Raw genomic sequence first — 18,203 nt, forward strand, 5'->3', positions numbered from 1 at the left:
CACTGAGTGGGTGTGTGCTTCCTGGCAGCCTTTTATAGGCAGCTGAAACAATCAGTGCAGACTCTACCATATTACCGGTCAAACATGCAACCCTTCTGAACCCCACATAACCCACATCACATGAGCCTATAAATCTATATCACTACACCGGTAAGTAAATATCAATTTACTATTGCAAGATAAACCACATATCCCATTATCATTAGCAGCTCCAATGCATAACTCAAACAACCCCTTGCCATTTCACTGTGGTTCAGTCCAGACCAATATATGGTGCTCTGGTAGCCTGGGGACTATTTTGCCCGAACACACTGGAACAGATAGAACAGAAACAGTAAGTATTCAATTACCACAGTCTCATATTACATATTGTACTTATTGCATATTGCATTCTTAACTGTATTGCACTTGCCCATCATGACCAGGTGAGTGGCCATCCTGCCGGTTAGGAAACAACTCCCATGTTCATAATACTTTCAATAAACCACTTCAACTCATGACTTTTCCTTTGTGTGCAAATACAACTGACTAAAGCACATATGCTGTGCAAATATAAATACTTCAATCAAACACTGGTACAATATGTGTTCAAAATAAGCATAAATGTGCCAAATATAAGTAACGGAGGACCACTTTGTTACAGTTACCTTGGTTGGTTTGGTTGGCTAAAGCTAAATACATGTAACTTGACTTATTTGATTAATTACCAGTATGTCATGCAGTAGGCCTACACATCTGCATTGTTATGTTTCTCCCCTCATTTATTCAGGTTTTCACTTTCATTTGACACTTCCTCCAGAGGTCCTTGGGTTGCAGGGGGTCCCCAGCAAAATGTGTTAATATAGCATGAAATCAGTTTAACCTCTTTTCAGATACTTGAAAATAGCCAATTTATAGACTCACAATGCGCTGCAATGGAAAGTGTTATGTGAGTTTGTAGATCTGCTATTTTCAAAGACATTTTGAAAAGAATGTGGAAAACATGGATTTTTGAAACATACAACACAAATCTTATTGGGTCCCCAGCTGAAAGTATTTTCAGATGGGGGTCCGCAGCCAAGAACAAAACGAAAATACTTAGCTTGGATGCACCTGGGACGTATCCTCAGTGATCTATCCCAAGGTTTCGGGTCTCGCGAACATCATACCGCTCACTCGGGTGATCCAGCCGGGGTGATCAAGTCCCGACTTACGTCCTAGTAGCACTAGCTACCCTCAATCAGACCCACTAGGGAAAGACCAGGGCCACACAATCCGTTGGATCCACTCCAGAACTACTCTGCCGGGACTGGGAGGTACAATTCTGGCAATGTGGTGGGTTGACTCCTGTCCGGGCCCCTCCTACGTCTCACCAGGTCCACTCCTGCTCTCACAAGGTGCAGCCAGGACCTGTGCATTGTACCAGACTCCCAGCACCAGACACTTCATTCAGGAGTGGTGGTTTCTTGAGCTGCAGTGGTTCTGCAGGCTCCACCTGGGCAACGGTGGTACTGCAGGCACCGCTTGTGGCTCGAATGGCCCTCCTAAAGGCCTCACCGAAGGTTTTTGGGCTTCCTCCTCACGGAGGATGCAGGCTGGGGCGCCAACCCTACTGCTCCCGGGGCCAAATATTAATTTGGGTGTCCTTGACATGAACATCTTTGAGGAAGCCAAACTAAAATAAGTCTTACTCTTATGTACATACCTGTACACAAGATGTAATAATAAAGTCCAACTTTGAACCACAAATTTAAGATATATAGGGCTAGGAGGATGTTAACCTACATTTCTGCAATTCTTTTTGAGGGGTGCAAAACATTGAAGACAAAAGTAAAGACGATAGAGTGAGGATGCAAATTGTGATTGGCCGGAATGAGATTATGCACTATAATGTATGATGATAAGAGCGCCCCTCACTTCACACAGGTGTGATTTTTATTGTATAAATGGTCAAGGATGGATGCAAACAAAAAACACTTTTGTTTTTATCTTGAAATATCTGTAATGGGGCTTTTCTTAGGTCTGATACAAAGACATGCAATCAACACAAAGAGAAAAAACAAAAACAGCAATATATTTACAATTTACAAAGAATCACTTCTCTGTGAAAATAGCACTTATATAAATATGATTTACATAACAAAATAAATATGTAAATTACCAATGTAGCTTGAGTTTTTCTGTAAAAAAAATATGTTACAGAATAAAATTACAATTAGTAATACCTTTTCTTCTCTGGTGTGATGTGAAACAGAGGTCCATTAAAAACATCATTTATGAGACAGCATTACATACAACATCATTATATTAAAAAGGTGATTTCTATTATGAAAAAAACGAAGGGAGTTACAATAGTGAACACATTATGTAAAACCCTCTGTTCATTCAACTCGGAGTGTAGAAATGGACCCAGATGGTTATTTGGGTCCATTTCCACACTTCGAGTTGAATTAACATAGGATCCTTACCTGCACTTGAAAGAACCTATACAAATACTCAAAAATAATAAAATACATGATATTTGTCTCCCTTTGAATGCACCTTGCATTGATTGTGAAGAGTGGAATTACTGTGAACATCATGTTCTGACACAAGGTATATGCTAAGGCTGGGCAATTCAACGAAAATATCTCAAAACTTGCATTTAGAACCAATAAACGACTTAATCTTGCTCAGAGGTTAATTGAATAATCGATTAATACTTTTCAGGATTCAAATGCAAAAATATGAAAAATAGCTCAGAGTTTCAAGCTTGTTTTTGTGACGCTGTCGTACGATCAAGTAGTGCGTTAATTTACGGGGGGAAAAACACAGTAAGTTCAAATTGGAGATAAGAGGTTTCAGCCCGACAGCAACGGAATAAAAAAATAGTATACACGTTGTGAGCTTGTAGAGCTATTTTCACGATTCAATAATTATAATCGTTCATTAATCGCAATTGAGGCAAAAGTTTGACAAAATGTGATATTGACTTTAAGTCGTATCGCCCAGCACTAGTATATATATTAAATATATATGCTATTCTTAAATTTGAATGCACGCCTGTCAGTAGCACTGCAGGAAGATGGGACCTGCTCTTATCCCATATTTATCACAAGAAAATAAAGTCTGTATCAACTATATACCACTTAATATAGTTATATAGGGTGCTGATTTCGTTCTCTTTTTTTCCACAATATATTAAAATACTGAAAGCCAAACTGATCTTTGTTGGACTGGTCTTAACAGCTTATATGGAGTCTGGTGTTACATCATAGATTGATTAATTAGAACACTGGCTCTCAACGCGGGCCCTAGAGACCACCACAGTGGTCCAAATGGACCTTTTTTAGGGGTCTGTAACTCCAGAGAGCGTAGTACAAATGTAGAACATTTTGGTTCCATTTGTAAACTTTCAAGCACAGAGGAGTTTACAGTTTAGATTGGTGTCCCTGGTTGATGTTTAGTTCAATGATTCTCAACCTTTTTCATTTCAAGGTGTGTTAATTTAACAAATGGACTGGTAACGGTCCATTTGGAAACCCTTGCTGGGCCCTGGACCCGACAATTAGGAACCAGTGGATTAGAAAGAGACCGCTTTGTGTCTCTCTGCCGTCCCACACTGCCCTCTAGAGGTAATATCTCTACTGTCCCTTAATAATCCAGTGCTTTGCTCATTTCTGTGTGCCCGTTCTTTCCTTGAAATAAACCACTGTGTGACGAAACGTAAGATGAGCCCAAATATAACAGACAGCCTTTAAACAAAATGTTTTAACTTTATACACCCTATAGTGACTACTTAACAAAGACAGCATTCTTAAGTCATTGTTGTCGTTAGTTATGTAAAAACAACAAAATAAAAAACAGACAAACAAAAAACAACAATGAACATCCTTAAAACTGGATTACATTCGTGTTCCTTTGTGTGTGTGTGTGTGTGTGTGTGTGTGTGTGTGTGTGTAGTTTGTTGTTGTTGTTGTCTTTTACAACCAAAAAGATAAGTTAAGAGGAGAGTAGCAGAGAGGTGTGCCTTGTCAAGTTGACATGTTGCCCCTAGTACTATGCTTATCATAACCAGTACTGGGTTGTGAGAAGCTGGGTAAAGCATGGGGGTAGATGGGAGGGATATTGAGGGTCAAACTAAACAGAGGGGTGGGTTGAGCTGAGTTGAAGACAGGAGGGAAATGGGCTAAGGTGCGGGGAGCGATATGAGCTGGAGGTATCAGGTGTGGGAGACCGGGCCAGAGAGACCAGTCAGCACTATTCGGGCTTAAGCCTGATTTATACTTCTTTGCGCCTCGCTTCGAAAATACGCAATCTACAAGCGTGCAACGCGTTCGATCGCCTACTTTCGCCGCGCGACAACGGCCCACCCGGCGACGGCGTATAAATCAAGCGTAAGCTTGAAGAGTTAATGAAAATGTCCTTTTAGCTGCCGCTGCTGAGCATGCCCAGTAGCTTGCCGGGGTCCATGCCTTGCTGCTGGGCCATCTTTTGGACGTCGAAGCCCATGTGCATGAGGAACTGGATGACGTTCATCTCTTGCCCCGTGAACTGGTCCCGTATGGTGGGGCAGGTGGGGTTGCAGTGAGGCCAGGGGCAGCTGTCGATCAGATGCACGGGGCAGCCTTTGGGCGGGGCCTTGTTGTTGTTCCTGTTGGTGTCGTGCAGGCTACGGTCCCAGCAGTGGAGCGCTCGGGGCAGGGAGGTGCCTTTGACCTGGATGTCGATCCAGTAACTGGGACGGGACACAAGAGGGCGCCGTCAGCTCACAGAATGAAACGATATGTAAGGCTAGAACAGTGGTTCTCAAACATTTTCATAATTATTCAAACTTTTCCTCAATTTACTGAAAATATTCAATTCACGTGTCCGGGTAGCTCAGTTGGTAGAGCTCTAGCCTTTGACCACAAATTCATGGGTTCGATCCCGGGCACCGCCAACTCAGTGTATGAGTAGCACAGCTTGGGTGTCACAAGTTGTGCGGTAAATACTGGGAGCTGATGGTAGGTGTGGCGCTCCACCTCAGCATCCATGGTCCCAGGTGTCTAGCGCATTGTAACGGGGACAGACTCACACGTGTTACCGGCTGATACCGACAATAAGCCAATCCCGACCTATTTTATCTAAAATGGCTTAATTTACAAGTTCACAACACGTCACAATGTGATGTTTTGTGAGCTTGTAGATCAACTATCTTTTAATACTGCCTTTGACGGATTCAGGTGGGCAGTCTGGGCACTAGGGACATCTAGGCAGCTCAATGTAAAAAAAAAAGGAAAAGAAAGTATACCTGATGTGAACATGCACGGTACATCCTTATCAGACATAATTGTATCCTTCAAAATTACTGTAGCAATTTGTAATAATTGTAGAAATATTAGACCTTAAATTGTTTAATCATGTTCTAATCATGTAATTTTTTATACTTTACTTAAAAACATTTTCCAAATATGTATTTTTAAACATTTTGGAAAAAATAGCCAATTTAACACCAAGGTGCCCACTGGCCACTCTTCCTTGGTGCCCACCTAGACTGTGACATTGACTTGCACATCGATCAAGTAACTGGGACAGAACACAAGGGGGCGCTGTCAGCTCAAAGAATGAAACACTAGAACCATGGTTCTCAAACATTTTCATGTCAAGGACTAATAATAATAATTCACACCCACCCCTCACTTCACACCCATGTGAAGTGAAGGGCGCTTTACCAACCCTTACCATCTTACATCATGCATATGCCGATTAGCTCAGCGACAGACAAAACAAACATTAAACTCTGTCCATTGTCAATGGCGTTTTTAATGTTTGTCTAGACAAGACAAACATTAAACCATGCTCAATAATTGGGACATATTAGGCTGCGGACCCCATTCGAAAAGATTTTGTTCCAAAACGATTAGTGTTCACAATTAACTAGGGTGTAAGTGCTAAATTAACTAATTTCGCAGGGGCGGCCATAGCTAAATGGGTAGAGAGGCTGCCGGCGCCTGGAAAGGGAGGGTTTGTTTTCATTGTGCCAGTTTGATTCGTGTTGAGGTGTGTCTGAGCAAGACACTTAACACCTAACTGCTCCCCCCTGTGCTCAGGTCTGACCACTTGGGAATGGGTGAAGCTGAACACTGAATTCACCCCACAGGATCAAATAGGTATACATATATTATTATTAGCGTATGACCCCTGGAATCCATTCAAGGACCCCAATTTTGGGAACCACTGTGCTAGAAGACCCCTTTCACAGGACGTCAAAAGTCATGTTGGGTCAAGTTCATTTTGGAGGAAAAGTAAGTTCACAAAGAACAGTGTGGAGAAGATTGTGAAAATGATGTGCTTGTTTTGGGTGTGGATGACAGATAGCCAAAATAATGTCATCAAAATAATAGACAAAAATAATGTCATCAAGCTCTCTAACATTTTTGACCCACTATAATTTATACACAAACATTCTACAAGGAAGCCTCTTTTTGAAGAAATGTGTTTCTGTTAACCTATACTCTGTTTATTTGTTATTTGTCGTATCTAAACCAGCGATTCCCAACCTGTGTTGCCCACCCATCTGACCACTTCATGGTTAGATGGGTGGGCTGCGAATGTTTTGGAGATCTTCAAGTGGCCTCTGATCCACACATCTACATTCTACACTGGCGACACAGAGAGTTTTAAAGCAAATAAAATACTCACTTTCTGGTGATGACTTCATGTGATAAGCAGGCTGGAGCAAACATAGCCCTGTAGAATGAAAAAGACAAAAATACAGTAAACCACACAGCATTATATGTTAAACACTTAAACCCGTTTTTTTGTTGACCGGGGACCCCCAATAGTTTGTATTGGTGTTAAATTACACACAAAATATAAGGGAACTTAATATTGTCAATCTTTAGACTCAAGGGGGTATTACCTAGGGGGTATTACCTAGTATTAAATTAATAGGATTTCACAGTGGAGCTAGAATTAGGGTTGCCAAATTGCTGTAATTAAAAAAAGACACACTTACTGCTAAGAAAATTAAGGGACACCCAGAAAAAGTACTCACTGTACAGTATATGTACAGTTTTAGTTGCAACTGTAGATCACAGATTACTATGACACTCGTGACATGTCACGCCCCCATATATAGCCGTTTGTCCATCACGCCTCGTGACACACTCCATATATGGCCATCTCCATATATGAAGATCAAGACACTGACCTTGTCATCAAACCCTGGATAGCCATACATGGAGAAGACTGGATCATCACCTAGATCTGCATATATGGAGCCGGCCAGCAACTCTACATCTGACCTCAAACCCTTAGATCTCCATATATGGAGCTGACCAGTTCTGACATTCCATATGTTGATCCCTCCCCACCCATATATGGGCATTCCCAGACCTGTAGTTTCAGCATGACCTCGCCCTCAGCGTGTCTTACTGGTATATATACTGCATAACCATTTGAACCCCAGCATCCATATTCTGGGGGGAATGTTGGCCGTTGCGATGTGTTGTGAGCTTATAGATCGTTTATATTTGGCAAAGAGATTGGTGTAGAGTAGACAAAAAAAAGGTACAACTCAGGTCCAGTTTACCAATCTAGAGGGTTTACGTGGTATTATAGTCTATAAGCTGTTTGAACTAAGTAAGATGTGTGTCATTGACTGATTTCCAAGTATAAGTAACAAAGTGTGTCCCGTATTGGTTCAATAAGGCATTTGGTTCTCAGAGTCACGTTTACTTTCCAAGTAAGGGGCCGATTGTGTATTTCAGAGGCCAAACCCTGGCCACAGTGCATGCAGTAGTGCATTGCTTACGGGACGTCCTTGAGAGTGTTCCTCAGCTCGATGCCCAGGTTCTGGATGTAGCGCCACTGGCCTTCCTGCACGGGCTGACCTGTCAGCTGGATGTTGTCCACCGTCAACTGAGCCTCGTCAAACAACCACTGGACCACAAACACAGGGCCTGCACACAATTCACATGCAGGTGGTTAATACACACACACACACACACACATGTACGCACGCACGTTTGCATTACTATACATTACTATCCACATTTGAGCGGTGAGCGAAACAGGCATAACATATAACCTCCAGATGTTAGGATAGGGATCTAACTGTAAAAATAGTTTTGTATCCATCAAACAGCATTTCTCTTGTATTGTGAGGATTGTTCTCACAATGCCTATTTTTCAATTCCTACTATACTTGTGTAAGTTGTGCAGCCACAAGCACACACATACACACAAGCATGCACGGCACGCACGGACACACACACCCGCACGCACACACGGAAACCCTTACAGTATGTACAATTTGACTTGCAATGGTTTTCCATATGCACATGCAATGCATAGCATACTATACAGTATAATATAGTAAAACACAACCGTGCCACCTCAAAGCTCACTTTTTATTGATGGGAAGACTCTATATCCAAAGAAGCAGTTCCACTCCTCTCCTTCATGGGTCTGTTTGCACTTCTCAGGCACTACCCCTCCCCAGTACCTGATGGGGAAAGGTCAGAGGTCAGGGCACAATGTTTGTGTGGTCCATCCGTTGTAAACAGAACCAAAATGAGGACCATTCCTGTGAGCGCTGATGAAGACATTTTTACATGCTAGCTGTCTACAAATGGGTCTGTTTGTCGGTATGTCCCTGAGCTAATCTCGCAACCTGCTGGACCCATCAGTGCCACATTTTATAATGTAAAGCAAATGGGATCAAACTGAAACCTTGCCCAAATGTGGGGTCATATATAATAGATAGATATATTGTGTTTGGCGTATTCACAACCGCAAGAAGATCATACGTGAATGTCACGACGCTGTGGTTACTGGCCGGTGATGAAGTTGAACTTTTCAAAGAGTTTCTAGTTCACGATGTGTGCACATACATGTGATTTCATTCATATTCATGTTCACGACGGTAAAAATAAATAAAAAGCATGTTGCCACAAAAACAAATTAGTTATCCATTCATGTTCCACAATGATGTGGAAAAAGGTGCCAAACTGCTCTTCAGCAAGAGAGTGAGGAACATTATTTTCAGCAGCATTTACAACTTAAGGCACTTGGACACGTGGTACTTTACGCAATGCCTTTTAACTACAGCGACTTGAACAGGATGAAACCAAGAGCATAAACACGCTAAAGTAAACCAACATGACCTTTAGTGTTCCACAGAATGGTTCAAAGGCTCTCTTACTTGATGCCTCTCTTGATGGTCTCGGTCGGGGAACAGTTGACAGTGTCGACACAATCAGTGCAGTGGTACTGTTTGTTGTCCAAGAACCAGCCAGAGTCGGACAGGCCCCGCACCTGAATGGCAGTGTGGCCCAGACCCTCCAGTAGGTCAGCCACACGGTCCACATTCAGCAGGACGCCAGTACCGCCCGCACTGCAGGACAGATCGGATGCACACAAACACATGAGCACAATACTATACATACAACATGGTTTATTCATGCGTTTGAATTCATGGTGAAAATGGTATACAACACACAAACAAACCTGCTTCCTGCTAGCAGAAGGACCTTGGCGTTGTCCAGGCCTTTAGTAAGCAGGTCCTTCACGACTTCTTGAATGATCAGCGAGCCCATAAACGCATAGCCACCTGCAAACAGGGAAAAGAGATGCTTACACACAGGTTCTCAACGTGGGGGCCGCCAACCCAACCCGTCCTTGACCAATAGGCACGTTAGCACTTAGCAGCGAGGAGACAGGGCAAGCTGTCCTTCTCCCCCATAGAGATGCATGTTAAATGACAGGTTTTCTCCCATCATTTCTCATCAACCAGGCCTGCAGTAGGCCTGCACTAGGCACTGGACAAATTTGCATGACATTATTTAAATGTAACTAGAAAATACCAGGAATTGACAGAGGGAGAAATCAACGTTTAACAACCATCCGACAGGAGTTTTCATGTTGCACGGTAAGACTACGCTCATTAGTTTTATTGTCACCTGGGTGGGTCAGTCGTGTAACGTATATATGTTCAACAACACAGCCATGCAAAATAACATTGGCAGCTACTGTATGAGGTGGCGAAAGCTTGACCTGCATAGCAACAGTTGCTAAACTATTTGGATTGGCATTGGACTATCGCTTTTTGGGGTGGGATTTAGCGATGGGCTAATTGGATAAGAGAGGAATAATTGAGGACAATAGACATAATAATTGATTTTTCAATCCGAGTCCCTATTTTGGGCAGATCACAACACGTTGCAATAATGAGCTTGCAGATCAGCTGTTTTTGCAGAATGTTGACCTATTATATATATTTTTAAAGCCATTTCGCAAAATAAGGGGGCCACAGCAACTATGGCTATTTGGGGTTCCTTCCTTGGCATGGAAAGGTCTAAGGAAACCCCTCCCTCCATGCCAGCACTGTGCAACAACCATGCTGATGTAAGCGGCAGGAACCAAAGATGTCATTTTATGTTTATTTACTGAGGGCTTACTCTGGTCCATTTTGGCTGTAGCTCCACTCCACACATCACTGGAGCAGTAGGGGACGAACCTGCAACAACAACCCAGCACAACATAATATCATATGTTAAAGGCCTCTTAACATGTTTATAATTACAAAGCTGCAGGATGTTAAAACTGCACGCTGTCATTATGCACTCGAGTGCTATCACACACACACACACACACACACACACACACACACACACACACACACACACACACACACGCTCACAAAGGGCAAACTTACACCATGTTGGCGTTCCACCAGTGAGGGTTCTCCTCAGGCAGTGGAGACAGGATCCCCGTGCCTGCAGAGACGACCAACAACAAGGCAATGGAGAACATGTATCATTAAGCCATTCCGCCACTCCCAGACACATCCCCATCTTCCTCATCATCGCCACATGGATTATAGTTATTACACCACAATGAGAGAGGGAGGTGTCTCCGCTCCTGCAGCAAGCGGGCGCCAGGTAGGCCCGCGCTGCTGCTACATCATGACTGGGTGTCGCTCTCAATAACACAGCAGATAAGCATAGATACATCCGATCCTTCTCATTACGGCAAACTTCACAGTGGGCCTCTCTGTACTTTGTTCGTTTTTGTGCGACGGGAGCCAAGCGAGACCGACCGACTGCCTCTGCCTGCCTGTGCTACAGGCTACAGTCCAAAGCGTTGCACCGCATGCAAGGTGCTGACGGTGGCGTGTGTGCTAACAGTACGGCAGTCTAGCCGTCTCCAGCAGGGGCTGACCTGTTTTGGTTTGGGCCCACTTCGACGAACTCATTAGCCTCCTCATGGTCTCATAGCGGCTGTCGCAGTTCTCTTTGTTGAAGCAGTACCAGCCACCTTGACGGAGCAAGCAAACAAAAAACAAAACACATGGAGATGTGTTATTTCTCACTTTCAATGTAATCCTTGCACCAGGTGAAGCCAGAGCAACTATGGACATGAAATGCTCTTAAAATAGCCGATCTACACACTCACAACATGTCACGATGCGACACAAGATTGTAGATCTGCTACTTTCGGCGTGCGACACCGGCACATGACACCACCGGGGAACTAAGAGTAAGTCAAGCCAAATGGACCCTAACCCTAAAGAAGATAAGATAAGGGAGGACTGATTCATTGTTGATTACTTACCCTCAAGGAATATCAACCACCGCCTGCTTCCTCTGGATTCTTTCAGATAATACCTTAAAGAAACAATAGAGATAAAATCAGAACAAAACAGCGTAAAACTACATAATGTCACCCTATGAATGTGTTTCATTTTGGCCATGCCCAACAAGAGTAAACATAACACGGCAGTGTGACCAGCAGCAGAGCACATTCAGTGCACCTGCTCAGAAAGAAAGGGATGAGATAAGAGAAGCATAAATACTTGACAGTTGACTTAACACCCTTATTGACCCTCTTATGCCCTCATAGGATGTATCTAAGCGTGAACATGCCTGACATCAGGATCACTCTTTATCTTCACCGGCATCTAAAATGATGACTTGTTACAGTGTGGACCTTTATCTCTGCAAGTTGGCAAAACGGAGAAACAGCTATTTTATGGAGGGTAAAATGTGAATACAGAAGAATCATCAGGTAGAAGCCTACATAAACAACCCTGCGAGTGATGAAAACGGTAGATAGAGGACTTCCTTCCTGGCCCCTATCGTGCACGGAGACGCCATGGCGTGGCGCTAGTCCTCACACCTATAGTATGTGTGGCGGTAGGACGTAATGTAGACCCCTACATCCTATCTTCTACCGTTTCTCTGAGCTCATTGTCCAACAATGTCCGCATACAGAACCTGGATAAAATCAGTGTAAGAATGAAAACAAGGTGCATGGTGGAACAATGGAACAATGGTTCGATCAGAACAGAATAGATACACTGCACTGAGAAGGTTTGTGTCTGTTAATCAATCATTATAATTAATATTGTATATATCAAACCCGGCAAAATGACTAAACTGCTGTGATGGAGGCCAAATACATTGCGGCAGCATCAAAGAAAAACACAATGGGTGAAGGCTTTGCATCATTTGCTCAGACACTGAATCATGCTCTGGCAGGCTGCATTTAATGTCTAATGTTATTAAGAGCAGGCTGAGGAGAGTGCACTTAGCTTCCAGAGAGAGTTGAATAGTGAGAGCAGGCTTGGTAGCAAACCAAACCATAAGGGCGCGATACTGGCTCAGGCCTCTAAGATTACTGTAAAATGACCATACCGGTGGTCTGGCAATGTTTAGCCCATCTTCTACTACTCACACTTGACATTACTGCCGATCATTTGCCAAAGCATACCATGGTTTGTTTGATTCAGGGAAGCCATTGGACTCCGTTCATTTCAAATCTACAGTATGTGCAGACTGAGACTTGCTTGAGATAGAAACAATGGACAGAGACTTGTTGAGGTAGTTAATCACAACACACGAAATGCTGTATCATTTTCACAGCATTTGAATGAGCAGATTGGTTTGAAAGGTCTTGTCAAAAATAGCCCCTTGATGAAATGAATACCTAAACAAACATAAAAAGAATATTCAAACGTCTTCGACGTATTAACCATGCAAAAATGTTACCCGAATTGATTCAGGTAACATGTTAATGAATTTGTAGAAAATATAAACAAAAAAGTACATCTAAAAATAAAACCATTAAACAAGGAAATGGTCCATTTGTCTATATGTCTTAAGATATGGTAAAACCTTTGAATAGAGTGGCACTTAAACAAGTGAAGGTTCTCACTCATGACACTTTAAATTCCATATAGTTAAATTATTGTCATATACAGTAACAGTATGTACAATTGGGCCAACTGTGAAATTGTTAGCAGGACATGCCTACTGCCTACAGTAGCTGAATGGGCTAGCATTATCTTGTCTGTTAATAACTGAAAGGGCCATCTGCCAACAATCGTCCCCAGTACTTTGTCCCATGCACGCCGCCTTTCTGAAAGGCTAAGAGCTTTACAACTCCAGTGTACCCACTCTCTCCATCAGGCACGTTAAGGTTTAACACAGGAATTAGACAGGATAATAAATCCATCAAGTATCAAGAGGACAACCCTGGCCTTCATTGACCAGGCCTGCGATAATTCCTAATGCAACAGCATTAGGTGCAAAGGCAGACACAAAGGCATCCTGGTAATATGGTATGCCACGTGCAACGCAAACAGTGATATATATATAACACTGTGTTAATTTAACTCTGTTTGCTGAGTGTGCAAATCTAACCAAATGGACCCGATTTTGTACACTCTTGAGTTACAGAGGTATAAGTTAATACTGAGGATTGTACTGCAGGACTCAGTGAATGTAAATAATAGGCCTAAATTGTGCATCAGTCATAGCATATTAGTGCTAAACAAAGTGAAAACCCCTTGCCTATCCATGGGGACCCACCTTGTAAACTTTATCCAACTAATACACAATGTAGTATAGTTTCTCACACAAGCAGAAATCCTAAAATACCCTTAAAGTATATGCACCGTGGAAAGACATGCACGTGGAATAACAACAACAACAACAACAACCGTCAGTGACATAGTACCACCTTCCACAGGAAGAAATGTGCCTTTAAGTTGCTTAGAAGTAGTTAAACACTCTCATGTCTTAATTTAATTTGGTCAGCATAATTTGGACATCAATATAATTTGGATTAATGGATTAGCTGGTGATTCACAGCAAACAAATGGGTACAAATGCGCCAGAGACTACACACCAAGTGACCATTGTCTATTCATCTGTTTGTCTTCATTATTACACAATATGAGAGACAGTATCTGCCTGATATTAAAATGCTTTTAGTGTCATATGGTTTATCCCTCCTCACTGCCAGATGCATTTGTACTTAATGACATTGTCAAGAAGAGATGTCAAAGCAATGCAGCAAGTCAAATACAATTAGCTATTATACAGTGAAGAATGTCAAACTCGGACAAGATTACTCCCAGAATGTAATGTAACTGTATGGGCTAATAATAATAATAATAATTTAAAAAAAAATGTATTCATAACACACTTTACATTTGAAAGTCTCTACAATGTAAGGGTTACTCATTCAATCAAATCAGAGCATAAAATCTCCATCCATAGTTTATCAAGGTCAGGAGAAAGACATACAATACATACACATACATTAGAAAGAGAGAGAGAGAGAGAGAGAGAGAGAGAGAGAGAGAGAGAGAGAGAGAGAGTGAGTGAGAGAGGGAGAGAGTGAGAGAGAGGGACAGCCAGTGGACAGAAGAGACAGGTATATCTGTCTGAACAGGGTCATTAAGTTGCTGTTATGTTTATGTTTATGTTTGTTAATTTATTTTCATTGTTACTGTATTGCTTGTTGTTCATTATTGTTGGGATGTTTATTGACTTTTGTTTTGTTGTATGTACGCTTTGGCAATGTGAAACATATTTATCATGCCAATAAAGCCTTTTGAAATTGAATTGAGAGAGAGAGAGAGAGAGAGAGAGAGAGAGAGAGAGAGAGAGAGAGACTAAAACATAGCCCATATCTAAAACTATCTCCAAAGCAAACCCTGCATTCTAATTTGAAGCAAAGGAAATGAAGCATCGGCCATGTGGCTCGCCACATATTTCACGCTTCACTGACGCAAAGCAGCTGTCTGTATCCCGAATCAAGTGTAGCCTCTTCGGGAACAGAACGCAGCGCTGCTCTATATTCCCCTCCCAACCTTGTTTTTACGCATTTACCCTATTTTAAGCATCACGCAGGCCTAAAATATATAAAGTTGGTAATGGACTGGTGGTATGCTAAGACCCAAAACAGAAGAATAATTTGTGCACAGTGTATAGTGGTACCCCGCAGGGCAGGTGTTGGGTATTGGGATGCACAATAATAAAGCGCGAGTGCGTAAATGGAACCAAATGGACACTTTATACTGTTCCATTTGGTTCTCCACGTTACTCTGCGTCTCTGTCGCGATGAAATAAACACAAACATGGATTATAGTGTTGTTTGTGTGTACATACATACCCTGCGGGGCTGCCGTCGTTGCATGTGACCGACGTATTCTCCAAAAAGTTCAGCTTCATGTCGTAATCGAGCTTCTGCGCCGAGCACGGGTAGAGGGACTGCGCCAGGTTCTTCACTTGTGTCATGAAGTTGTCCATGTTCTCCTCCACGGCCGTGAAATCCAGAGGGAAACTCTCCGTGGTGTCGCCCCGCTCCCGGTATGTGGGAGAGGGAGGCGACCGCCGCGGTTGCGGGTTGCGACCGCCTCGGAACCTCCGTGCGCAAAGGACTAGTCCGGACTGCAGCGAGAGCACCAGCAGCAGCACAGCACATGGAATCATTCTGATCGCTGTCATCTTCTCGTTCTCTCCCCCCGGAACAAAATGTTTAAAGATTTAGGGTTTTGATTGATTTAAAGATGTCCTCCTCGGTGGCTCCAAAAAATATGAAGTTTTTCTTCGGTGAAAACGTGCGGCTGTTTTTTTTTAGATGGAAGGCAGAAGGAAACATCAATTACGCACACTTTTTGGAGACGCCAGAAACTTGGCACTTGTTCCAAAAACGCATGAGTTTAAATCAAAGGTCGCTCTCTCACTTCAGTCCGACCGACCATAAATTCTCCAGTTGTCTTCCCTGGGTAGAGCGTTTCCAAGTAGGCTATTCTTGTGACTGGTGGGTGACACACAAACACACACACACACAACACACATACACACACACAGCTACAATATGTACACACAATACAAGTATAGGCTACTGTTGAGCAAAGCATGCAGGCTGCGGAATGACAACACTCGTGCCATGCTCTTGAATTTTATTCAAACTTTCCCCCCTTGCCTGTCCCTCCAGCCAATCGCAGCGGTGGGCAGGGACTCGAGTCATGATCAAGCGTGGCAGACTACCCCATTTTAATTTATAGAGGGAAAAAATGTCCATGCGTTGGTTCTTTTGATCCGCGATGTTTTATTTGATGTGGTGGCGTTTATTGGCTTTGAAATGCCTATTTCCCATTCCACACAGATTTATGGAGTGAGCGTAGGCATCTTGTTACACACTCGCCTTGAATTAAGTGGGGGAAAAAATACATTCACAACACATTCAAAACTCATCCAGAATAGAATAATTAAAACAAACCGTGCATTATTATTATTATTTTATTTATTATTATTATTATTATTATTATTATTATTATTAGACCATACAACAATGGTCTGATTTTGATGATTTTGATCTGATAAACTATATGGCCCATAAGTCTCTATTAGCCAAGCAAATACCCTGACGCCTTGCCTACTTGTTGATGCTTTGATCTATTACACACATAAAGAACACCTTCACAACATTTAAGCTACATGTAAATACAGGTGTTTTCCTTGGTGCCAACCTGCGTGCAGAGAGAGGGGGAAACCCTTAGATCAACGTACATCCAACATGTTTGCTTTTTCGGACCTCATCATCACCATATGCCGAAATTCAGTTTTTGTTTGTGTGTGCGTGTGTGTGTGTGTGTGTGCGCGCGCGTGTGTGCGTGTGTGTGTGTGTGTGTGTGTGTGCGTGTGTGCGTGCGTGTGTGTGTGTGTGTGTGTGTGTGTGCGCGTGCGTTTGTTTTCCCTTTTCATGATTTTTCCCCTTTTTTCCCTCCTCGGTTAATATTTATTTTAGCCCCGATTAGTCATAGTAGGAGGTTATATATTATGTATAGTATATGTATGTAATGCGTAACCAGCCAAATGCAATGTGGCTTTTACGCTCAGCTTCTTTTAAAAGTTGTAATCACGCCTCGGAAACATCTCCCACAACTAAAATAAAAGATACACGACTCACACGAGCCAGTCTTTATTCCCAATGCAGGGCTATTGACTTTAGCTTAAGACAGTTGTGCTAAGCTGCGCTGAGAAGGGGACACGCAGACACGTTTTTTTATCTTAAGGGGCCCCTAAAGATCAAAGCACCCATCACTCTTTCTCCCCCTCCCTCCATAGTTCTTTCAAAACTTTCATGTTCTACTGTATATTTTAAGTCGAATATAGAGCAGTGGTTCTCAAACCTTTTTTTCCCCACGTCAAGAAACCCCCAAATTAATATGTATAGTCTTGTCCACGGAACCCCATATGAAATTATTTATTAATTCATATGTAGGTCTTGTCCACGGAACCCCATATGAAATTATGTATTAATTAATATGTATAGGTCTTATGTCCACGGAACCCCATTTGAAATTATGTATTAATTAATATGTATAGGTCTTGTCCACGGAACCCCATATGAAATTATTTTGTGACAGGCATGCAGGGACACCTTTTCAAGATGTGTTGTTAAAAGGTTTCCAAAAAAATCCTAACATTATTTCAATACATCTCATCGTGGAGAGACTATATAGAAGTGGGTAAAGGATTATGAATGGCCTATTAACACATTTTGCTATTAACTCTATACGTTCTCCTGGACGTCCCCGGACCCTGGACCACACTATAGAGAACCCCTGGCATCCTGGACAGACCACACTAGAGAACCCCTGGCATCCTGGACAGACCATAGAGAACCCCTGGCATCCTGGACAGACCATAGAGAACCCCTGGCATCCTGGATGGACCACACTAGAGAACCCCTGGCATCCTGGACAGACCATAGAGAACCCCTGGCATCCTGGACGGACCATAGAGAACCCCTGGCATCCTGGATGGACCATAGAGAACCCCTGGCATCCTGGACAGACCATAGAGAACCCCTGGCATCCTGGACAGACCATAGAGAACCCCTGGCATCCTGGACAGACCATAGAGAACCCCTGGCATCCTGGACAGACCATAGAGAAC

The 18,203-nt window shown here is 42.7% G+C and overlaps 1 protein-coding gene across 1 annotated transcript; it reads right to left on the reverse strand.

The window, feature by feature from the left end:
- Positions 1-1,897: 1,897 nt before the first annotated feature.
- Positions 1,898-16,155, reverse strand: notum1a (notum, palmitoleoyl-protein carboxylesterase a). The gene is made up of 11 exons (XM_083780189.1): positions 15,409-16,155; positions 11,560-11,612; positions 11,167-11,262; positions 10,661-10,721; positions 10,404-10,462; positions 9,454-9,556; positions 9,149-9,340; positions 8,352-8,449; positions 7,757-7,904; positions 6,643-6,690; positions 1,898-4,696 (listed from the first exon to the last, which is right to left on the reverse strand). Exons 1-11 carry the CDS (start codon positions 15,741-15,743, stop codon positions 4,387-4,389), a joined length of 1,503 nt encoding a protein of 500 aa, XP_083636315.1. The 5' UTR covers positions 15,744-16,155; the 3' UTR covers positions 1,898-4,386.
- Positions 16,156-18,203: the final 2,048 nt, after the last annotated feature.

The sequence above is a fragment of the Protomyctophum parallelum genome (genome assembly GCF_964188405.1).
Source record: "Protomyctophum parallelum genome assembly, chromosome: 13".
NCBI classification, from domain to species: domain Eukaryota; kingdom Metazoa; phylum Chordata; class Actinopteri; order Myctophiformes; family Myctophidae; genus Protomyctophum; species Protomyctophum parallelum.

Coding starts and splice junctions, on each gene's coding strand:
- notum1a (XM_083780189.1), bottom strand. CDS start 15,743: ATGACAGCGATCAGAATGATTCCATGTGCTGTGCTGCTGCTGGTGCTC. Junction 7,905..8,351: donor AGTCTTCCCATCAATAAAAA/GTGAGCTTTGAG, acceptor AATTGTGTGCAG/GCCCTGTGTTTGTGGTCCAG. Junction 6,691..7,756: donor AACACTCTCAAGGACGTCCC/GTAAGCAATGCA, acceptor TTCATTCTACAG/GGCTATGTTTGCTCCAGCCT.